This window comes from Chiloscyllium plagiosum, unplaced genomic scaffold (assembly GCF_037043375.1).
Source record: "Chiloscyllium plagiosum isolate Xiang-an unplaced genomic scaffold, Cpla_swu_hap1 HiC_scaffold_32, whole genome shotgun sequence".
In the NCBI taxonomy this organism is placed as follows: Eukaryota; Metazoa; Chordata; class Chondrichthyes; order Orectolobiformes; family Hemiscylliidae; genus Chiloscyllium; species Chiloscyllium plagiosum.
This window is the reverse complement of record NW_028270170.1, coordinates 35,948,601-35,973,393: the sequence shown is the minus strand read 5'-3', so window position 1 is coordinate 35,973,393 and position 24,793 is coordinate 35,948,601. Positions and strand designations below refer to the sequence as shown.

Below are 24,793 nucleotides of genomic sequence, written 5' to 3'. Positions count from 1 at the left end.
AGTTGGTTGTGGGATCGCTTAGCTCTGTCTCTCACATGCTACTTATTCCACCTGGCATGCAAGCAGTCCTGTTTGGTGACTTCACCAGGTTGGTGCCTCATTTTTAAGAATGTCTACTACTGCTCCTGACATACCCTCCTTCCTCTCCATTGAACCAGGTTTGACAGCCATGCTTAATGATAATGGTTGAGTGGGGGATAAGCCGGGCTATGAGGCTGCAGATCATGTTGGAGTACAGCGCTTCATGGATGCCCAGTCCTGAGTTGCTAGATATGTTCAGAGTCTATCCATTTAGCACGGTGATAGTACCACACAATACAATGGAGAGTATTCTCAATGTGAACATGGGATTGTGAGGACTGTGTGGTGGTCACTCTTACCAGATTGACAGATTCATCTGAAGGTAAGGATGAGGTCAAGTACGGTATGTTTTTCCCTCTTATTGGTTCCCTCACCACATTACAGAGACTCAGTCTAACAGCTATGTCTTTTAAGACCCAGTCAGCCCAATCAGTAGTGCTGCTGCCAACCCACTCTCGATGGTAGACATTAAAATCCGCCATTCAGAGTACATTTTGTGTCCTTGCCAACCTTAGTCCTTCCTCCAAGTGTTGTTTAACACGGAGAAGTACTGATTCATTGGCTGAGGGACGATGGTACGTGATAATCAGGAGGTTTCCTTGCCTATGTTAAATCTGAAGCCATGAGACTCCATGGGGTCCAGAGTCAATGTTCAGGACTCCGAGGGCAACTCCCTCCAGACTATGTGCCATCACCTGTACTGGAACTGCCCTGTCAGTGAGACAGGACACATCCAGGGATGGTGGTAGTGGTACAATTCCGTAAATATGACTGTTAGTTGGCTAGTCTGTAAGACAGCTCTTCCAATTTTGGCACTAGCCCAGAGATGTTTGCAAGGGAGATTTCACTGGGCTGTTTCTGCTTCTGGCTCTTCCAGTGCCTAAGTCATCCAGTTTAATTTTTTTCGTTGCATAGCAATTGATATAACTGAGTGGCTTGCTATCTTATTTTGCCGGTCAGTTGAGAGTTAACCATTGTGGCTTTGAAGTGACATCCAGGTGAGGATGGATTATTTCCTTCCAATAAACAACAATTGTCATCAGTAGATTTTAAATTCCAGCCTTCTTTTTTATTGAATTCAATTCCACTATTTGTTGTGGCAGGATTCAAACCCGGGTCCCCAGAACATTTGCTGAGATTTCCTTGACAAGACGAACAGAGGTGTGAATTCTTTCTTTCTCTTTCTGGTTTTCTGTTGTGAAGGTCTCTTATTCTGACAGCATGCAGCTCTCACTTCCCTTTCATTATCAGGTTTCCTGAACCCTGGGAAACCCAAGCAGCAACTAGAAAAGTTAAATCAGGCTAATTGTGCGATGCAATTGAAATATGATATTGAATTGTACATTTCTTTGACAGGACATTCGGATGCCATGAAACAGGACCATTGTAGAGATGGCAGTAGCATCTGCGCAGCATGTTGGAAACAAGTTCCCAGCAACCTGCATGCGTAATTTTGAGGCCCTAAATATTTGCAGCAGACAAGGAGGCAGAGTAGCCCATGTACAATTCTCCTATTTCCCACTTATCCACTTCTTTTTAAAAAGCTACTTCCACCAATATTTGTGGGGCATCATTTTAATTTGTAACAAAAACATCTCCAGCCTCTTCCTTTGGTGAGGATAAATTTATGTCCTGATACACTAACCAGTGGCAATTTTTATTCAACTTTTTACCTGATCAAAATCTGTCATAACTTAGAATTTCAACTGAGTTATTTATATCTCCTTTTTGAGTTGGGTATAAACTTGTAAATCTCCAATCCTTTGGCATGACATCCACTTCCAAACATTTCCAAAAATTTATAGTTCCTAACTCCATTGTGTTTTCCAAAATCTCTTCTGAAGTGCATTGAGTTTTCTACTTTTAAACCCATATTAGTACAAATTAATTTGTGTTCTGAAATCATTGATGCAATAATTGGTACATCAGGACAGCATCCCAGTGGTGCTATAGCTGTGCCAAGGTATAGAAAATAATAGTGAAAATGTCTAAACATTTTCCAAGATCGAGTTTATTTAAAAAGTGGATTTAAGGCATGACATCTGTAAATTGAATTATGGTATGGCATTGCAAATCTGTCCATAGTAGCTGTAGCATAGAGTTAGGTGATATGTATAAATTATAGATATTGTTTTAACATGCTCGCCAATCACAGCTTTGCCAAAATTCTGGATACTCACAGGTACTGCATTGAGGGCAATTTATCAAATGCATCATTTTGTATTACTTCTAATGGATTGTATTTCAAATTCCTGTTAAACACAGAAAAAGATTAAAGGAATCATATCAGAAAAAGTTCTAGAAACGTTCTTAGATCATTTGCTACCACCTGATACAGTAAATTTTCAAAATACATATTTTTAATACGGCAATCAGGACAATGTGTCTCAAATAAAAAGTAACCAAGGAAAAGCCTGAATTTTGTCAACAACAAGTCATTCCTAATATTGCAACATGAATGGCATGCAACTTCCACAATATCTTTTTGCCTTTTCCCATGTCACTCTAAATAAAATTCAAAGTGCCAGTGGTGTGCATACAAAACACATCTGATTCAGTGGTTGGTGAAATCTATTAAGTGGCAAAAGCAAAACAGGTTAGGCAGCATCTAAGGAGCAAGAGAGGCAATGTTTCAGGCTCAACCCTTCAAAAACATTGACTCTCTTACTCCTCAGATGTTGCCTGACCTTTATCAACTCTGACTTCTCCAGCATCTGGTGTCCTCACCATCTCCTAAATCTACTAACTGGCGATGCTGCAATTACAGACAGACTATTAAAGAGTCTGCTGGTCAAACATTCTGCATTATAGTCACAACTTTCCTGCCCAACTACACCACCATTAGCATTATACTTATTACGAGCACTAAGATGGCATTAGTCTTTTTCAAAATTAAATTTCAGTCACAGTCACATTACATTATTTGTGTGTGCACCAATATCATTCACTGTTGATTATGGCTTAGTCAGACAGTTAAAAATACTAGCATGCCTGGTGGTTGGCAGTAGAGACATTTCCTTTATTATGGAAAAACAATGCAGTATTTCTGCATTCTCTCCTTTTTGAATGTTCATATTAGTCTGGTAGTATTGCACTTGCTATTCTATGGAAAATGGTTGAATTTGCAGACTTGGCTAAGTTAAAGAAATGTTGTAGGCAAATTCAAAGCCAATAAGAACTCTTATCAGCCAAATCAGTGAGACAGACACAAAAATGGGCAGTACTGACACTGACATTCCCTACCATACTCAGGCCACCAGAGTCTAATTCACAGCTCCATGCTTCGAATCTCACCCTATGTCCTTTCCCCCTCACCATCTTCTGATCCTTCAATCCTCCAAACCAACTGTCTAACCAGTAGCAATCACAAAATTTCATTCTCCTACCTCTCCTTTCTTAATTCAACTTGGACAGCCACTAACGTTATACACAACTACACTAAGCTGACACGGTGCACACCTCCAAACAATTGAGAACCAGATGCACTAGAATCTCATGCATCACTGACTTTATCTTGATGGGAAGGTTTTATTGAATTTTTTTTTCACATTAATGGAGTATAAATGGCATGCAAATGTGTTACAAATATGAAGCCACCATAGGCCAGCATCATTTTCAATACACCACAAACAACATGTTGACTTTATCGCTGCTCTGCCTAATTAAATCACACCCCATTGTCAAGCTTTCCGTTCTTGTAGGCTAAGTAAACATTGACCCAAAGATGTTGGAAATAGTAAAAGTATCTGTGGAAAAATAAACAGAGTTATTGTTTTAATTCGACAATCTCTATTGCCCTGAAATGTTAATTAAGTATCTCTCCCCGCTGAGAAAGGGAGACTGGTGGTGTTGCTATAATGTCATTGGATGAGTAACCCAGAAACCTATGTTCAAGCTCTGTGTACACGGTTTCAAATCCCACTATGAAGCTGGGGGAGTTTTAAGTAAATTAAGAAAAACCTGACATTTGAAGATATTATCAGCAATGGTGACCATGAAACTATTATTACATCTCTAGTTGACTAATTTCCTTTAGTAACATTAATCATTGTTCTTCATCTGATTTGGCCCACACATGACTCCAAATGTAAAGATTCACTTTTAATTGCTCTTTGAAATGGCCTAACAAGCCATTCACTTAAGAAGCAATTAGGGATGGACAATAAATGGCAAATCCCATTAATGGATAAAGAAAATAAAGAAACTACCAGATATATGGAGTATTTTTAACATTGGAGAAATAGTTTAACTTGTTGGTATTACACTTACAATTGTCTAAAGAAACGTAATCCATGCCAGGATTTGAATGTTCCATCAAGTAGCATTGATACCTTATTGTCAGAAAGATCGCTGTGCAATAAACCACAAAAGATTACAAGAACTTCAATTCCTTGAGTATTATAACATTTTGGTTCATATTGATTGCTTATCTTTGTGAATTTTTAGTATAAACTAAGGTATAAATACAACACTTTTAAATCCATTCTCTCAAAAGTGAAGTACCCAGTTTAATCACTTTGCAGTTTGGTTCGTATTATTTGATGAATGTTCCTTCTGTTGTCAGAAGCAGACCCCATTTATTAGATATCTGGGGGTCCATGACATGTCTTGAATTCCTATTTAGGACAGACCAGTGTGGAGAGTATCTGTTGCACATCTCAACAAGATAGAACTGAACAGGATGTGGAAAGATAAAAGTGAAAATTATCATTTAGGGATGAATGACAGAATTCCCTCCTTCCTCATCAGACTCATCTTGTTGTTGGGTAGGCTGCCTGCTTGGATTATGCCAGCAAAACAGGGCTGCCTTTTAGCCACTTCCGCTCAACAACTGCATTTGAATGAGATCAAAGGCCTCAAAATGATTCTGGTCTCTTTGTGGAGAGAGTGACATATTATTGGCACACTTGACTAAGCACCATCTTGGAAATTAAAGTTGAACATAGACAGGCTACAAGGTATTAAAATGGAAAACCTCTCTTCAAATTGATAGTTGGCCATACTGATAAGGCAGAATAAAGGAATTATACTCTGCATCTAAAATGCAGATTTGACCTGGATACCCAATGTTGGCAATGCAGATGGAACTGATGTTGTCATTTCAATGAATGTAAAAAACGTCACTCAAATACATTTAAAAATGTACATCCTGTAAACTCTCAAGTGTGTCTAAACAGTTGCTTATATATATATATATATATATATATGTCTCCAGTTAGTTGGGGTTCAAAGCAGGCAGAAACACAAACTAATTACTTAGCCAATCAATTGCATTTTTCCACCAACAATTGCAATTTTCCCAGAATCTCACAGAACTGTCATGTCAGAAATGCCAATGCAGGGAAGACGGTTACACAGTAGGAGGTCAGCATGACATGAACATTCAAGGCTTCTGAACTTTAGGGCAACAAATAAAAAGGCTGATGCCTTCCAGGTTCACTGTCTTTTACTACATAAAGAGCTCCTGGATACATATGACTCAGATAAAGCTGAGAAAAACAATGGTAGCTGCTCCCTTCAGGCTTATTGCATCAACATTACACTGTCTCCTCTCCTATTGCATGCCAATCAGTAGCATACTCATTGCAGACACATTGGAGGCTGCATGCATGCATCTAAAGGGGTAGTGTGAGGGAACAGATTCTCCCCATCTATTCTATTCAGCCAGCTCATGATTTTGAAAACCTTTATCAAATCTCTCTCAGCCTTCTTCTGTCAAAGGAGAACAGTCCCAAATTCTTCAATCTATCTGTACAACTGAAGTTTCTCATTGCTGTAACCATTCTTGAAAATCACATTTGTATTCACATCTTTCCTATAATTTCACATTCAAAAATGTCTACAATACTCTAGTTCAGACCTGTACTCTCAATAAAGTGTCTTATAGTGTGATGAACTATCTTATCCAAATGTTCCCCATAGACTAGTGACCCATTTTATTTCCCAACAGCAGATCCAGTGATGCCTCCTTCCCAGTTGTGAGATGATGTGAGAACATAATGATCAAATAAATGTTTTTTTTTAGATTACAGTACAGTGTGGAAACAGGCCCTTCAGCCCAACAAGTCCACACTGACCCGCCGAAATGCAACCCACCCATACCCCTACATTTACCCCTTACCTAACACTACAGGCAATTTAGCATGTCCAAAGACCTGCACGTCTTTGGACTGTAGGAGGAAACCGGAGCACCCGGAGGAAACCCATGCAGACACGGGGAGAAAGTGCAAATGCCACACAGTCAGTCGCATGAGGCGGGAATTGAACCCGGGTCTCTGGCGCTGTGAGGCAGCAGTGCCAACCACTGTGCCACCGTGCCACACACTACCCCTTTAGATGCATGCATGTAGCCTCCAATGTGTCTGCAATGAGTATGCTACTGATTGGCATGCAATAGGAGAGGAGACAGTGTAATGTTGGTGCAATAAGCCTGAAGGGAGCAGCTATCATTGTTTTTCTCAGCTTTATCTGAGTCATAAGTATCCAGGAGCTCTTTATGTTCTTGAACACATTTCAGAAATTGTCTCTTCTTACCCATTCATCCAACATAATCCCAATCAATAAAAGATCCACAGAGGTGGTTCTAGAGGGCAAAGTGGAAGGCAACTGAAAGAGGAGTTGGCCAAGGGATAGTCAGATAATGAATCAAACAAAGTGGTGTGAGATTGGTTTAACATGGGTGAAACAGGAACTCCTGGCAACAGTCGCTACAGTAGTAGCAGCAGACAAGACCTAAATATGTTGCACATCGCTAACATTTTCCAGCAGATTTGTTGGTTTATGTCACTCTTTGGAAAATAGCCCCAGTCATGAAATGTCTTTTTTGTTCTATGACAATGTATTCTTTAATCAGTGCTGCCTTCCATTTCCCTGTTGTCCTTCTGTACCTTTTCTAAACACATGATATTCTTGTACATTATGCCCTTAGTTTTCATAACTTTAAACCCACATTTCCTTTACTGCTACTACATGGTATTCCCATGCAGGTATCTAAAATGGAACAACTCTCTGGTATTCTCCAGAAGTTTTACTTTATGCACCTCATTCTTCTTTTCTATGTTTTATGCTAGTACCAATTCACTGCCAATTTAGGTTAAACTCTCCCCTACCATACTAGTGAATCTCCTCAGGAACAATGGGTCCCAGTCCCACTGAGGTGCAGCCTATTCTGCTTGAATCGGTAGCTCCTGACCAAAGCTGGTATCAATGCTCGAAGAATTTGAAGCCCTCCCTCCTATACCATGCTTCAAGCTATACATTAAACCTCCCTATCTTTCTATTTCTATTCTGACTAGCACACGGTATGGGGAAACTCCAAAGATCCTCAATGTCTTACTTGCTGCATTCCTTCCCAGCTGCTGAAAATCTGACAACAGGATGTCAATCCCTGCCCAGTCTATGGAGGAGAACTGATTCATTCCTGATGAAGAGCTACTGCCTGAAACAGCGATTTTCCTGTTCCTTGGATGCTGCCTGACCTGTTGCACTTTTCCAGCACCAATCTAATCTTGACCCTGCACAGTCTATGTCTATCCTTGGTACCAAAATATAACAACTTCTGGCTCACTCTCTTCCCTTTGCAGAATATTCTACAGACTCTCTCTGATGTCCTTTACCCTGGCATGCAGGAACAATACAACATCCAGGGCTCAATTCCTGTCAGTTTCTTGAGTCTGAGTGTCAAATGACAACTTTTCAATTGTCTGGCAACTATTCTAGACCGCTGTATGTGGCCTTCCCCACAAGTGAAAACATTCTCTCTGTGCAATCTTGTACAATTTTAAAGATCACTATTTAGCCACTCTGTCAGCCCTTTTTTTTCCCCAAAAGATCTAATCTGTTCATTCTTTCCTGATACTGCACAAGATTCTTAGATATTTTCAAATTAATACCATAACTCACAGAATTTCCAGGAAAGGTAAAGCTTGAAATGTATATCCTGCAATTTTCGAGATGACATTTTGAGAAAGATTTCTATATTGGAATAAAAACAAACAGATCAAAAACACTGCATCTGAAAATGCAAAAATGTTCACCAAAAGTCAATGGACAGCAATTACATAGTTCTGTGATAAAGCTTGTGTTTGCTTTTCCTTTTACATGAAGCTGCTGGAATATTAAAAGCATTTGCTATTAAACTTTTATCTAGCTCAAGATACTTCAGAACATTCTAGATTGGAGAGCAATATTGTCCCATTGGAACAGACAAATGAAGCTAATAATATCTCTGACATCATACAAAGTGGAATTACAAATGTTGTAACTTGTGCCTTGTGGAGCTACCTAAACCTAACAGAATGAATGATGGCTGAATTTAAAAGACTGTATGATATTAAGTACTCCAAAGAAGTATTTTCTCTCATTTCTCCTCTCCTTTTTTAACATGACAGAAAGAATATTCACTGGAAGTAACAACCAGTAACTGGAAAAATAATAGATACTGGGAAGCTGAACAGTGGGGTACTATCACGAACAGTGACATGAATGAATGGAATAATATGGGGAATGGAATAACATCGGGAAGAAAGGAATTTATTCACCACTAAAATCTTGGTATATACCATGGAAAGGAAAAAAATGACTTGCATTTATTTAATGCTTTTCAAAATCACCAAATGGTTCAAAGTAGTTCACAACTAATAAAGTTAGAAGTGTAGCCACAGTTGTAATGTAGGAAACATGGCAGCCAATTTGTGTGCAGCAACTTCCCAGAAATAGAAAGTGATGATGACCAGATAATTTATTTTTGTGATGTTGATTGGGGAATAAATATTAGTAAAGAAACCAGAGATAACTTGACTCTGCTTCTTCAAAACAATGCCACAGGATCTCTTACATTCACTCAAGTAGTTGATGGGGCCTCAGTTCAACATTTTATGTAAAAGACGATATGCCTGACAATGCCCTGCTCATTCAGTTCTGCACTTAAGTATCAGCCTTAATATTTGTGCCTGGAATCTTGTGATTCAGGGATAAGCGTGCTACTAAATGAGCCACAGCTGAGAAACTCTTTTGATACTTCCAAATTCAGCAGAAGTGACACAACTTTCCCTCAAGAATTCAAATAGAAAGGAAGTTCATGGTATGCAGGATATTCAACAGTCAAGAATGGGATCATGTTCTGAGACTGGACTGAAATATAGGGCTATATATTACATGAACCTGGCAGATATGTTTCAGATTGTGGGCATGTAAAATACCTCAGGTGGTATGCCCACTACCTTCTCAATCACACCTGAGATTAATAATATAATATGCGCCATAACATAACAGGCCACTTTATAAATTTACATGAACCAAGGTGGGAAGTAAAGGGAGCATCTCATTCAGGGGATGCCCTGTATGAACTGGGGACATCCACCCCCAAGATGCCACCTCACCTACTTATCCATCTCACATTCATGACAGAACAAGCCTTTCCACCTCCTCTCCCTCTTGCATGGGCTCTAGATTCCCTTCCAATACTAAATGGGAAAAAGTGGCTTAGTGGTAATGTCGCTTGACTAGAAATCTAGAATGCAGACTCATATTTTTGGGACATAGGTTTAAAATCCACCATGCCAAATGATGAAATCTGAACTCAAATTTTTAAAAAAGTTAGGAATTAAAAGCTAGCCTGATGGTAAATGTTAATTTTTGCAAAGATAAACAATCTTGGTCTCTGATATCCTTTAGGGGAGAAAATCAACCATCTTTTCCTGGTTTTGCCTTGATACGACTCTAGTTCCAGGGATGGGTAACGAATGATGCTCTGGTCATCGATGTCCAGATCCCACGAATAAACGAAGAACCCGGAATTACATTTTTGGGGCAGTCATCATCCTCTTTGGGCCTCTTCATGTTGCCCTGAAAGCTGATGGAGTTGCTAGGCAATCAGATAGGATGGCAGCTTGGAGGATTGATTCCTGCCTGTTCGAGAGTCAGAAATCCCACAATTCGGCAATGTAGCCAGCCTGCAACATTATTTCAGTTGTGTGGCAGGCTTCTTTCTAGTCAATTAGCTCACTGCTGACTTTCATTCTGGGAGAAAGGGAAAGCCATTCACCCCTGCCAATTTCCTAACTAACAGTTGAAAAAGTATCAAAGAACTGACATCAGAATTCTTGAAGCAATCACTGAGTAGTTAACAGAAAATGCTTTATTCCTGATGAAGGGCTTTTGCCCGAAACGTCGATTTTGCCTGTCCTCAGATGCTGCCTGAATTGCTGTGCTCTTCCAGCACCATTGATCCAGAATCTGGTTTCCAGCATCTGCAGTCATTGTTTTTACCTAACAGAAAATGCTTAGCTGTTTCAGAACATATATTCATTAGTTTTACATTTTGCCTCTTCAACTTGAATAATACTTACAATTAACAATATGGAAAGTTTGAAATAGGTAATTTAAACTCATTTGTTTAAAAGTTAACAACTATACTTACAATTTCTTTACCAAGATGAGCCCTTCAAATGAATCCTTCTGTAGTGTGTCAAGTTGATTTCCATGCAGATCTCTAAAACAGTTTGTTCAATAATTAAAGTATCAATTTATATAATGAAAATCTCTGACCAATTCCTGAGCAGGATAATTTAAACAAATTATACAGGATGATAATTCTTGTGGTTGTTACATGCAGAACTACAGTTTTAGCAAATTCATTGTTACCATTATTCTAAAAATGCCAAAGAAGATTATGGCACAATGTCACATTGTCATTAAGTATTATTTGATAGATTTGTCACAATGGTTCCTTTTCAGATGGCAGCTGGTGACTAGTGGAGTTTCACTAGTGGGGTCAGTGTTGGCACCACAACTATTCATGTTATACGTTAATGATTTGGATGAAGAAAGTGACTTGTTGCTAAGTTTGCAGATGACACAAAAATAGACGGAGGCACAGATCATGTTGAAGAAGCAGAGAAATTGCAGAAAGACATGGACAGACAAGAAAATTGGATAAAGAAGTGGCAGATATAATACAATGTGGGAAAGTGTATGGTTATGCGCTTGGCAGGAAGAATAAAGGCATAGACTATTTTCATATGGGGGAAAGGCTCTGAAAATCTGAAATACGAAGGGACTTGGGAGTCCTAATTCAGGATTCTATTAATGTTAACATACAGATTCAATTGGCAATTAAAAAGGCAAAAGGAATGTTAGCATTCATTGCAATAGGGCTAGAATACAAAAGGATATACAGTTGAGGCTGCATAAGGCTCTGGTTAGACTACATTTGGAATGTTCTGAACAGAACTGGGATACAGTATTTGGGTCCGGCATAAAAGGATGGATGTGCTGGCCTTGTCAGGCATAATTATTCTTCATGAAGCCTTGGTGACTTGGCTTGATCATATTATGCATTATAATGGCTCTGCTATTATAATTGGCTCTGAAATTCTCCTAATAATAGACATTAAACTATTTGGCCTATAGTTACCTGTTTTTGTCTCTTACCTTTTTAAATGAAGGCAGTACATTGGCAGTTCTCCGATCCTCTTGGACTTTTCCCGGATCTAACAGTTCTTGGAAGATTAAAACCAGTGCATCCACTATCTCTGGAGTGACTGCTTTTAATATCCTAAGATCCACCCCGTCAGTTGCAGGGAAATTATTGATCTTTACTATTAGCTCCCAAGGCTTTTTTCTTGAACGATGGCTTCTTTTCCCCTTTTGACCCTGCTGCTTTTCTATGTTTGTACACTCTGTCATTTCCTGATCGACTCTGGATATAATTATCCAAATTACTGCCCCTTAACACTACAGGATTCCCTAACCTCCCTAATAATGATGGCAACCTCCTTAGTTCAAATAGTTTGGATGGAGCAATTTTTGTCAGCTGTGTCCAGGAAGGGTTCCTGATGTAATAGACCGACTAGAGGGGAGGCCGTTTTGGATTTGGTGCTTGACAACAAACCATGCCAGGCGTCAGATCTCTGGGCGGAAGAGCATTTCGGTGATAGTGATCACAACTCTCTCAGCTTTATTATACTTACGAAAAGGAATAGGAGCAGACATTATGGGAAAGTATTTAATTGGGGGAGGGAGAATTACAAAGCTATTAGGCAAGAAATTGGGGCACCTAAAATGGGAACAGATGTTCTCAGGGAAATGCTTGACAGAAATGTGGAGGTTGTTTAGGAAGCACTTGCTGATAGTGCCGGATAGGTTTGTCCCACTGAGGCAAAGAAGGGATGGTAGGTTGAAAGAACCTTGGGTGACGGGGGATGTGGAACATCCAGTCAAGAAGAAGAAGGAAGGTTACGTAACGCTGAGGAGGCAAGGATCAGACAGGGTTTAAGAGAGTTACAAGGTAGCCAGGAAGGAACAAAGAAAATTACAGAACAGGAACAGGCTCTTCAGCCCTCTAAGCCTGCGCCAGTTTGGATCCTCCATCTAAACCCGGCCCCTATTTTCTAAGTATCTGTATCCCTCTGCTCCCTACCCATTTATATGTCTGTCTAGATACATCTTAAATGACGCTATCATGTCGGTCTCCACCAGCTCTGCTGACAACATGTTCCATGCACCTACCACCCTCCGCGTAAAGAACTTTCTATGCATATTGCCCTTAAACTTTTCCCCTCTCACCCAGAACCCGTGACCCCGAGTTACTGAGTCCCCCGCTCTGGGAAAAAGCTTCTTGCTATCCACCCTGTCTATATCTGTTATGATTTGTAGATCTCAATCAATTCCCCCCTCAATCTCCATCCTTCTAATGAAAATAATCCTAATCTGCTCATAGTCGTTTCATAGCTGGTGCCCTCCATATCCTGGTGAACCTCCTCTGCACCATTTCCAAAGCATCCACATCCTTTTGGTAATGTGGTGACCAGAACTGTATGCAGTATTCCAAATGTAGCCATAACAAAGTCCAGTACAACTGTAACATGACCTGCCAACTCTTGTACTCAATACCCCATCCGATGAAGAAAAATATGCCATCTGTTTTCTTGACCACCCTATCAACTTGTATGGGAATCGGTTTAGCTCAGTTGACTGGATTGTTGGTTTAGAGAGGAATGGGATACCAACAGCATGGGTTCAATTCCCATCACCCATTTGAGAATTACCATGAAGGACTCTCCTCCTCAAACTTGTCCCTCACCTGAGGTCTGATGGCCCTCAGGTTAAATCGCTACCAGTCACTTCTCTCTAATGAGAGAGCAGCCCCTATGGTCTGGTGACACAACAACCTGTGTTGCCACCAGAGTATAGACCTGAACACCCAGATCTCTATGTACATCAATGTTCCCAGTACTTCTCCACTTACCGTATAGTTTGCTGTAGAATTGGATCTTCCAAAATGCATCACCTCACATTTGCCTGGATTGAACTCCATCCGCCATTTCTCTGCCCAACTCTCCAATCTATATTCTGCTGCATTCTGTGACAGTCCCTTCATGCTCTGCTACTCCACCAATCTTAGTGTTATCTACAAACTTGCTAGACTACCTATACCTTCCTCCAGATCATTTATAAATATCACAAACAACATAGATCCCAACATGGAACTTTGTGGAACACCACTTGTCACAGTTCTCCATTTTGAGAAACTCCCTTCCACCACTACTCTGTCTCCTGCTGCCTAGCCAGTTCTCTATCCATCTATTCTCTAGTACACCCTGGACCCCATACAACTTCACTTTCTCCATCACCCTACCATGGGGAACCTTAACAAATGTTTACTGAAGTCTATGGATGTGACATATACAACCCTTCCCTAGTCAATCAACTTTGTCACTTCTTCAAAGAATTTTATTAAATTGGTAAGACATGACCTTCCCAAGTTGCCTATCACTGATAGAATCTATTTACATATGGAAGAAAATGGGTTTATCTCTCAGTATCTCCTCCAGCAGCTTCCCTACCAGTGATGTCAGGCTCACCAGTCTGTAATTACCTGGAATGTCCCTGCTATCCTTTTTAAACAACGGGACATTAGCAATTCTCTAGTCTTTCAGGACCTCAGCTGAGTTCAAGGATGCTGCAAAGATTTCTGTTAAAGACCCAGCTATTTCCTCTCTTGCTTCCCTCACAAATCGGAGATAGACCCCATTCGGACCTGGGGACTTGTCCACCTTAATGCCTTTTCCTCCCTCCTTATGCCGACTTGAAGTATGAAAGCTAAAATGGGGCATGAAAAAGCCTTAGAAGGTAGGATTAAGGAAAACCCTCCAATATTCTCCACTTATGTAGGAACAAGAGGATGGCCAGAGTGCGGGTAGGGCCGATCAGAGATAGTGGAGGGAACTTGCGCCTGGAGTTGGAAGAAGTAAGGGAGGTCTTTAATGAATACTTTGCTTCAGTATTCACTATTGAGAGGGAACTTGACGCTTCTGAAGATAGTATGAAACAGACTGATATGCTGGAATAGGATGATGTTAGAAAAGTGGTAGTGCGGAAAATTTTGAAAACCTTTAAGGATAGATAAATCCCCTTGGTCAGATGGGATATACCCTCGATTACTACAGGAAGAGATTGCTGCGGCTTCGGCGATGATTTTTACATCCTCACTGTCCACTGGAGTAGTGCCAGGTAATTGGAGGGTGGCAAATGTTATTCCCTTGTTCAAGAAAGGGAATAAGGATAATCCTGGAAATTACAGACCAGTCATCATACATCTGTGGTGCGCAAATTATTGGAGTGGATTTTGAGAGACATGATTTATGATTACTTGGAAAAACATAGTTTGATTAGAGATAGTCAGTATGACTTTGTGAGGGGCAGGTCATACCTCACAAACCTTATTGAATTCTTTGAGGATGTGACAAAATACGTTGAGCACTGGATGTGATGTACATGGATTTTAGCAAGGCGTTTGATAATGTTCCCCGTGATGGGCTCATTCAGAAAGTAAGGAGGCATGCAATACAGGATACAGACTGGATACAGACGTGGCTGGCCCATAGAAGACAGAGGGCGGTAGTAAATAGAAATTATTCAGCCTGGAGTTCGGTGACCTTTGGTGTTCTACAGGGTTCTGTTTTAGGACCTCTGCACTTTTTGATTATTATAAATCACTTGGATGAGGATGTGGAAGGGTGAGTTAGTAAGTTTGCCAATGACACGATGATTGGTGGAGGTGTGGATAGTGTGGAGGGCTGTTGTAGTTTGCAATGAGACATTAACAGGATGCAGGGCTGGGCTGAGAAGTGGCATAAAGAGTTCAACCTGGAAAAGTGTAAAGTCATTCAACTTGGCAGGTTGAATTTGAATGCAGAATACAGGTTTAAAGGCAGAACTTTTGGCAGTGTGGAGGAACAGAGAGATCTTGAGGTCCATGTTCATAGGTCCCTCAATCTTGTCACTCAATTCATAGGGTTGGTATGAAGGTGTACAATGTGTTGGCTTTTATTAGCAGGGGGATTGAGTTTACTAGCCGAGAGATTATGGTGCAGCTTCATAGAGTCCTAGATAGACCACACCAGGAATATTGTGTTCAGCTCTAGTTGCCTCATTATAGAAAAGACGTGGAAGCTTTAGAGAGGATGCAGAGAAGATTTACCAGGATGACGCCTGGACTGGAGGGCACGTCTTATGAAAGATGGTTGAGAGAGTTAGGGCTTTTCTCATTGGAGCTAAGAAGGATGAAAGGTAGAATGATGAGACGTGACTTGATAGAGGTTTACAAGATGTTGAGAGACGTAGATAGAGTGGATAGCCTGGGATTTTCTCCCATGGTGGAAATGTCTATCATGAGGGGGCATAATTTTAAGGTTTGGTGTTGATGTCAGAGGTAGGTTCTTTACACAGAGTGGCGGGTGTGTGGAATGCACTTCCAGTAGTGATTCTAGAGTCAGATACATTTGGGACATTTAAGCGACTTTTGGATAGGCACATGGAAAATAGTACAATGAAGAGTATGTTGATTAGTCTGCTTTTTACTTTAGCTGCTAACTGTTCAAAATCGTTCAGCAGAACCTCCTTTCTAGCACTATCAATGTAATCAGTACCCATAGATGAGAACAACTGGATCCCTAGCTCCCAATTCTTGTTCTTCTTCAGCTTGAGAAGTCTGTAACCCTGGCGCCAGGCACAGCGTCTGGCATTCCTGCTCACAGCTACAGAGAACACCCCTAATTATACTATGCCCTACATTCATATTTTCTCTCCCCTTTAGGGATGCATGAACACAATATAATAACATTTTATATAGGATTGAAAGTGAGGTAGTTCATTCTGCAACAAGGCATTAAAATTTGAACAAGAGAAGTTATGAACCTGAGAGGCACAAATTGACTGAGATGGGTTGGAAAACTACATTTAAAGGCATGACAGCACATATGTAAGGAATAGTCCTGAAAGAACTATTATACGACTTGCAGCAACAACCTTGGCTTTAAAGTGCAAAAATTCAAAAAAGGTCAATCAACTGTGCCTAAAAAACATTCAAGATTGCAATATGTTTAAAAGAAAGAGCCGATGAAGTTGCCAGAAATAGCAATAATTATTTATTGTATTCACAAAATACAACAAAGAAAAACCAATAAAAAACTGATAAGGAACAAAATAATGGAATGTGAATACAATCTGGCCAAAAATATAAAACAGACTGTAAAAAATTCTACAGGTACTAAAAAGGAAATGTTTCCTAAAAGGCAGAGTCAGAAGAACTTATAAATGAGGAATAAACAAATGGTACTGAAGCTGAATGATTATTTTGTGCCTTTTTTTCACTGAGGAAGATATGAGAAACCATCCAGAAGCAAAGCTCTAACTGGCTAGAGAGAATGAAGAGTTGAAGGAAATTAGCATTAGTCAGAAGATTGCACTGGAGAAATTAATGGGGCTGAAAGTTGATAAATCCACAAGAACCGATGGTTTTAATCTGAGATTGTTGAGGGTGCTGACTATAGAGACAAATGATGCTTTGGTGATTATCTTACAAAATTCAACTGTGTCTGGATTGATTTTTTGGATTGGACAGTAATAAATGTCAAGATTAGAATGGTGCTGAAAAAGCACAGCAGGTCAGGCAACATCCAAGGAACAGGAAAATCAACGTTTCAGGCAAGAGCCCTTTATCAGGAATGAGATTGGAAGCCTCGGGGGGTGGAGAGATAAATGGGAGGGGGTGGGGCTGGGGAGAAGATAGTTGAGAAATGTCACCCCAATAGTTAAGAAGACAGTGAGAGAGAAAATAGGGAACTACAGACCTGTTTCCTTACATAGCAGGGAGAAAATACAAAAATCTATTATAAAGAATGGGACAGATAGCTACCTAGATTGGGCATAATTACATGGATTTATGAATGGGAAATTGTTGGACAAACTCAAGAGTTTGCAGGAGAAGTTACTCAAAAAATTGACAGCCGATTGATGAAGTACACTTAGATTTTCAGAACACTTTTGATAAAGTCCCCCATAGGAGCCTGATTGGTAAAATTAAAGCATATGCGATAAGAAGTAATATATTGGCATGGATTAATGACTGGTTAATTGAGAGAAAACAGACAGTAGGAATAAATGGGTCATTTTTGTGTTGGCAGAGTGTGACTAGTGTGTTTTGGTATGGTAAAGAACAATACTTTGGCCCCAGCTATTCATAAGGTACAACACTGCTTACAAAGTAGCAACAAAATGTAATACCTCCAAATTTGCAGGTGATACATAGCTGAGTGGGAAGGCATGCTGTGAGGAAGATGTAAAGTGGGTACAGGAGAATTTTGACAGGCTTAGTGCATGAATAAGGACATGGCAGATGGAATATACAATATGAAAATATGTGAAAAAATATCCAGTTTGGTAAAATAAACGGTATGCAGAGTATTTCTTACATGGTAAGAGTTGGAAAGTGTAGATGTACATTTAGCCTTAGGTGTCCTCGTCAATAAATCACTGAAGGCTAATATGCAGATTCAGTAAGCTAGTAGAAAGGCTAATGTTAGCTTTTATTCCAAGAGGATTTAAGTACATGAGCAGTGAAGTCTTGCTTCAGTCGTGTAAAGTTTGGTTAGGCCACACCTTGAATACTGGTCTGGTCTCTCTTTATCTTGCCATAAAGGGAATGCAGCAGAGGTTCACTGGACTTGTTCCTGGGCTGATGGGATTGTCCAATGAAGAGAGATTAAGCAAACTGAGCCTGTATTCTCTACAGCTTTGAAGAATAAGAGGTAATTTCAATGAAATCTACAAAATAATTAAAGAGATAGACAGGGTGGATGCAGATTAGATATGTCCCCGATGAAGGGCTTTTGCCCGAAACGTCGATTTTGCCTGTCCTCGGATGCTGCCTGAATTGCTGTGCTCTTCCAGCACCACTGATCCAGAATCTGGTTTCCAGCATCTGCAGTCATTGTTGTTACCTTGTCCCTGACTGAAGTCTAAAATCAGGGAGCACAATTTAAAAAGGAGAATGCCACTTCAGACCAAGATGAGGAGAAATTGTCTTATTCAGAGGGTTGTGAACCTTTGGAATTCTCTACCACAAAGGGCTGGGGAGGCTCAGTCTTTGGTTATGTTTAAGGTAGAGATTGACAGGTTTCTGATTATCGGTAGCATATAGACCTTTAGGGATGCTCCATCAGCTATGATCGTATAGAATGGTGGAGCAGGCTCCCAGGATGAATAACCTATTCCTATGTTCCTAATAGTCATATAAATCAAGATTATTTTCTTTTAATTCCACCAATTTTCTCCTGAAGACAGTGAAAATTTGCTCGTGTATGGCTCAACAGGTATTTTCTGGTTTACCATTCAAGCACCCATTTATCATATTAAACTTGATTAAATGTGATTGATACCAGGTTATTCAACCAGGAAGTACATCATACACATTTGTGTTCCTATTTTAATCTCCTGTCCAAACTATTGTTACAATTTCTCCAAGTTAACACAGTACCCACATTCATAAAGAATCCTGGTATTTCAGGCTTTTTTGTTTACTAAAAAAACATAGTAGTTGCTGGACTGTGTTTTCACCATCTCTAAGTTTGCATTCATTATAACTCATACAATATACAAACTGCAGAAACTAGAAAGGTAACAATGAAATGATTCAAAATGTTCACAGCTTTTGTAAGCTATAGCACAGCATCAAAATCAGCATACTTGTGATCCTACCATTATAAATTACTATTTCTTTTTACATAAAATACTATTTGGTTAGATAAACCTATCCAGCTAGAGGTTACTTCCCCAGCTCTTGAGGACATGTTGGTGAGAAACTTCTCCAAACATCCTACTTCACAACTTTCAAAATTCTCATTAGATTTTGCAATTTAACTTCAAGTACAGTAATAAAAATCAAATAACTTTACAGAAATAAGGACAATTTCTATGACTTTACAATGAAAATAAGTTATGATTACACACTCTGGCTGAATCATAAACCATCTTTGAACCTGCTTCACTTCAAGAGTGCATCATCCTCAGTCTTTGTGTACCATTCCAGTAGTTTTCTCAAACTGGAATATGCAAGCCACTAAAGGGCCATCCGAGTCCTACCAGGAATCCAGAGCACAGGCCAGTCAGATGACTAGGCAATATGGTTAGAAGCAAGGTGGCAAGGCAGCTGGAGGTGTGTTCAACTCTGAGGAACCTCCCATACGTGGAGTCCTGCTCTCTTGTTTATTGTCTCTTGCCCACTCTCAGTCTATTCTTGATCACCAGCAAAGAGATGGAAGGGGTCATCAACAGTGTTAACAATTGGCATTTGCAAAGGAGAAAACGTGTCCACTGACAGTAAGTTTGGAATCCACACACCCTCTCAGTTCCTGACCTTGTTACAGCCTTGATTAAAACATGCACAAAAGAGCTGAACTCTGCAGGGAAGTAAGAGTGACTGTCTTTGACATTAAGGGTAGCATTCAACTGAGTTCAGTATCAAGATCCAAAACTGGAGACAATGGGAATCAGGGGAAAACTCACTGCTGGTTGAAGTCCTACTTAGCACAAATGAAGATGGTTGTGACTGTTAAAGGTCAATCATTTCATCTCAGGAGAAACCCAAGGACACCACCCTGCAGACCTTTCTCTAGGCTGAACCACCTTCAGTGTTATTAATGGCCTAGCTTCCATCATAATATAAGAAGTCAAGATGCATTTTCACAATTGCCTAATATTCAGCACCATTCACAACTTTTCAGATACCAAAGTATTACATGTCCTTATGCAGTAAGACTTGGGCACCATCCAAGCTTGGGCTGATAAGTGGCAAGTAACATTCTTGTCCACATAGTGCACTTCGATGTTATACTCGGTTAAGTGCTGCTTGATGCCAAAGGTAATCACTTTTTCCTCATCTTTGGAGCTCAGCTCTTTCATCCATGTTTGAGCTACTATTGTAATGAGGTCAGAAGCTGGGTCAACCTGGCAGAACACAAACCCAGTGTCATGACCAGGTTATCACTAAGTGCTGCGTGATAGCACTATTGATGATCTATTTCATCATTTTACTGATTATTGCAAGTTGATTGATGGGGCAGTGATTGACCAGGTTGGAGTGTCCTGTTTTTAGTACACAGGACATACCTGGGCAATTATCTACATTGCCAGGTAGATACCAGCGTTGTAACTGTACTGGATCAGTTTAGCTAGGGAGGGGCATCTTCTGCAGCACAAGACTTCAGTAATATTGCCAGAATGTTGTCAGGGCTCACAGCCTTTGCAGTATCCTCTAATTTCAGCCATTTCTGCAATCTCTCTATAGTTCTGGCTGAACAATCATTACAAATGCTCCAACCTTACCTTTTGGACTGATATGCTGGACTCTTCCATCATAGTGAATGGGGATATCTGTGGAACTCTTCTCTAATGAGTATACTTATAGTATATTAATTGTTTATGTAAGGTAGAAAAAAGGTGTTGTTGCTTCTCTCTGACTCAAACAATTTAAGTGTACTAAGTTGCTAAATTATATCGCAAAAAATATCTGATGAAAATTGATTAACAGCAATTATTTTGGATATGTTAATTTCCAACAATTTATAAGATATTAAAGTGATAAAGATACAGGTTTCAATAAAATGAAAGTCATAAGCTTAGTAAATGTACCAAAATTCCATTTGGAGCACGGATAGTTTCCTCCCCATTTCATCAGATACTGCTAGCCATTAAATGTAAAGTGCAATTAATATTTTTTAAAAATCCGGCAAAATATCTTAAATGTTCCATAAAGGTGGCCATTGTGCACAGAACTGATTTCCAAGCACACCCCACTTGGATCTGGAGGCTTGTGTTTAGCTCTGCTCAAAACATTTTAAAACTGTGGAATTGGGATTTAACTGAAGATATCTTTAAACAACTAGAAACATGATTGGCTATTCAACAAATAAATTGCAATTTCCTGTTGGTGAATTTACACTCAAACCAAATCTGAATTCATATTATGGATGTCACTTTCTGCCCAAAATATGACAAAGTATTTGAGAGCAGTGGAGCCAGACCTCAGGAACATAATTTGCAAAAATAATGCATTCAGTAAAGTGGCAAAATGCATCAATACCTGTAGACAATCATAATCATATATTATCATTCTTCTAAATGCCTGCTTTAACAACCACAAGTTTCAGGTTTCTCTCAGAGCTACAGATACTCATTCCAGCTCTGTCAGGCCCTGTCCATTTGTCTCTTTGAATACTAAGCCCTTACTTGCATTATCCTCAGCTCCGCCCTTTTGAGACTCTTCCAGATTCGAAAATACATCTCCCATAGACTTCAATACTGGAATACACTTCCTCTCCCAACCACAGGGCAAAGTCATATATTCCCCTGTCTGCTGATTTGAAGGTAGGTCTTGTGGACAAACTCTCTCCAATTTTCCAGAGTGACAGAGGAGGTGCCAGGCAACTGGATTTATTGAGGCCATTAACTATAAGATTAACGGCCACTTCAGGATCTCAACGTGCTCTGCTGCTATATTACCTGGCAGAGGGAAATCCCATGCCAAGTGAATAGGCTGGCAGCTTTTAATGCATGGCTGATGCCAGATAAAAGGAGGCTGTGGGGAGATCATACTTTGGATTCCCTTTTCAAAGGCATAGTTCTAGAAGAGCAAACCCATTTTAACTGGCCCCTAAACTTCCCAGCCTCTTAAATCTAGCCCCACCACCTCGCTAGTGCTTCCAAGCCAGGCTCCTTTGATAACCATACTTAGCTAAGTCCAGCATCCATAAAGTTTTCTTCTTTGGCATTACCTGTAGTTCCAGCATTGGCCACCACTCAAACCTGGCACTACTAGCACTGAAAAGTAACCAAACACTGGGATTAACTGGCAGCTTTCTACAGCAGAAGTTTCTCATCAGATAGGGCTTGATGTTAGGCAATTGATGCTCTGTGAAGCATCAAAGTGCTAAAGGAAAGCTAGGATTCATGGGAATACATGCTCCAATGACACTTTAGATGGCAGAGGAGGAAACCCCAAAAATGTCCCTGTCTATTTACATACATGATACTGGAACTGTCAGATGGTATCCCCACCTCATCAAAATATTAACCTTGGACCTAATAAATGCAGGCTGCAATTTTGACAATCGAAACAGAGCAGCTGCATTCCTGATGTATAGAAATTCCTTCATTAGCTGCATTATTTGAATTTAAGCATTAAATTTTTAAAAACGTGTAACACAAACTTCTGAGAAGAAGCCTTAAATTAATTAGTAATAAAGAGTCAACATTTTTGATCCCAGATTTTGACTTCTAACTCTCTCACCAATTCACAAATGTAATTACTTCAAATACTGATATATACTTGGCACTATATTGTCCAAAAGAGGGACAGATTTTTTTAAAAATGACTTACAAGGTTTCTGTCCATCTGTAGGGTAACCAATTAGTTTCTTGTACAGAAGTGATGTCATTTTCACCTAATTCCCTTTGGGGAAAAAAAATTAAACAGTTACTGACATGTTTATCGGAACCATTGCTGGCCATACATTTAAACTGTCTATGATTTGAGCAGCGGTCAATGCACCTAACGATACTTTTTCCAGCATTATCTGTAATTTAGGTTAGCCTCACAAAAGAAAATCAATGCTTTGCAATGGGGAGATGAAAACAACATTGGCACAATTAACATTATAAATAAGAGAGATAATTGTGACGATTAAATTTTAGAATCAGGAATGTTTTCTAAATTGGAATATTTCTGCAGGTAATGAAGTATCCCTAGCGTTCAAAGCAAAAAGATAGTGTAGTGGAGACCTTTTTTGCAACATAAACCTTTAAAATTCTTCTTTTTAAGAAAGTTTTTATTAAATGAAGGAGTGTAAATAAAGGACTTAAACAGTTTTTGCTGGAGCATTATGAGCGACACAGTGGTTCAGGGACCCAGGTTCGATTCCAGCATCGGGTGACTGTCTGTGTGGAGTTTGCATATGCTACCCGTGTCTGCGTGGGTGTCCTCTGGGTGCTCCAGTTTCCTGCCACAGTCCAAAAATATGCAGGTTAGGTCAACTGGCCATGCTAAATTGCCCATAGGGATTTGTAGGTTACGTGTATTATTCAGGGGCAAATATTGGGTAGGAGAATGGGTCTGGGTGGGTTACTCTTCAGAGGTTTGGTGTGGACTTGTTGGGCCGAAGGGCCTGTTTCCACACTGTAGGGATTTGAATTCTAATTACGTACTACAGAGCTAGCAAATGCAACCTCACACCAACACCAAGGTTGTGATAGTCTTTAAAATTCTAATATATATTTCTGAGAATGGCCTGGACTTATACATTCACTTCTTGAAGGGCAAGAACAAATCACTTTTCTTTGAAATAAGTAGTACAGCACTTGTTTGTACATAACAAGTTTGTACAAAGAACATAATCATTACTACATTTTACCTACCAGTATTTTGCCTTTAAATCAGTACTCTCTGAACTTGTAGAATGCCAAATTTATTGTGATTCACATACAAGGATAATTGGCTCCTTCTGTACCACTGCATTCTGTAGACACTCTCCTTCTAAAGGTTTTCTTTGCTATTCATCCTACCAAAGTGAATAATCTTCCTTTGCCCCTGGCATTGATCTCTGCTGTTGTTATTTCTCCCATTGCCTTCCCAGTGTGTATAACTAGGGGACTTCTCCACACGCTATAGATACTGCATGACTTTTCGTCTCTCCATATTTTATATAATTTTTTCTTAGAAAACCTTAGAATATACTGTGCCACAGGTTGAGCCACCTTGACAAAAATCAAAATTAATTAACATCCTGTCAACAATTCCAGCATCTACAATGTACTTCCTCAATAAGAGATACAGGCTATTTTACTTCCTAGCCACTTACAAAATACAGCCCCTTTACTAATGCATGCTGTCATTCATTCAACCACACAGGTAGCACGGGCTGTACAGACTTAATGTGGAAATCAGCAGACAGTGTGAATTTAAAACCTATTAAATACAGTGCAATATGTAGTGATTGTAATGAGGTCAGCAAGGTGGATGTCGTAGAATATGAGTTCCCTGACTGGGACTGTTAATCTGGCTGACAAAGAGGAAGAGGAGTGTCAGAGGTTCTGTTCACTCTGAGCTGACTCTGAGGAAGCTGGATTAGTGAGAAGGACTCTGCACGTCTAAATAAAGACTGACTTGGTGATGGGATAGGGCCTGTGTGGAGTTATTTCACAGTAGTTATAAATAACAAAGCTTACTATACATGTGTAATTGTGAGACCATTTATAGTCATCACAATCAAAAGTTAAGTTGCTTCTAGCCAGATTTTCTCATAAGGAACATGAAAAGTTGATGATGATGCCAGAGAAGGACCTTAGAGGCGCATTTGTGAGATACAGAAATATG

General features: G+C 39.7%; 1 protein-coding gene across 4 annotated transcripts in view; it reads right to left on the bottom strand.

Annotated features, from left to right (window-relative positions):
- LOC122539990 (leucine-rich repeat-containing protein 37A-like) overlaps positions 1-24,793 on the bottom strand; it is a 212,278-nt gene that overhangs the window by 173,973 nt on the left and 13,512 nt on the right. For 3 of the 4 annotated variants that reach the window (XM_087977903.1, XM_087977904.1, XM_087977906.1), the window contains exons 2-6: positions 22,802-22,873; positions 10,502-10,573; positions 7,984-8,055; positions 4,351-4,431; positions 2,262-2,333 (exon numbers count right to left, since the gene is read on the bottom strand). In XM_087977903.1, coding sequence (XP_087834029.1) covers positions 2,262-2,333; positions 4,351-4,431; positions 7,984-8,055; positions 10,502-10,573; positions 22,802-22,873 — 369 coding nt within the window. The remainder of the gene's footprint in view (positions 1-2,261; positions 2,334-4,350; positions 4,432-7,983; positions 8,056-10,501; positions 10,574-22,801; positions 22,874-24,793) is intronic. The other variant, XM_087977905.1, reaches the window with a different exon arrangement.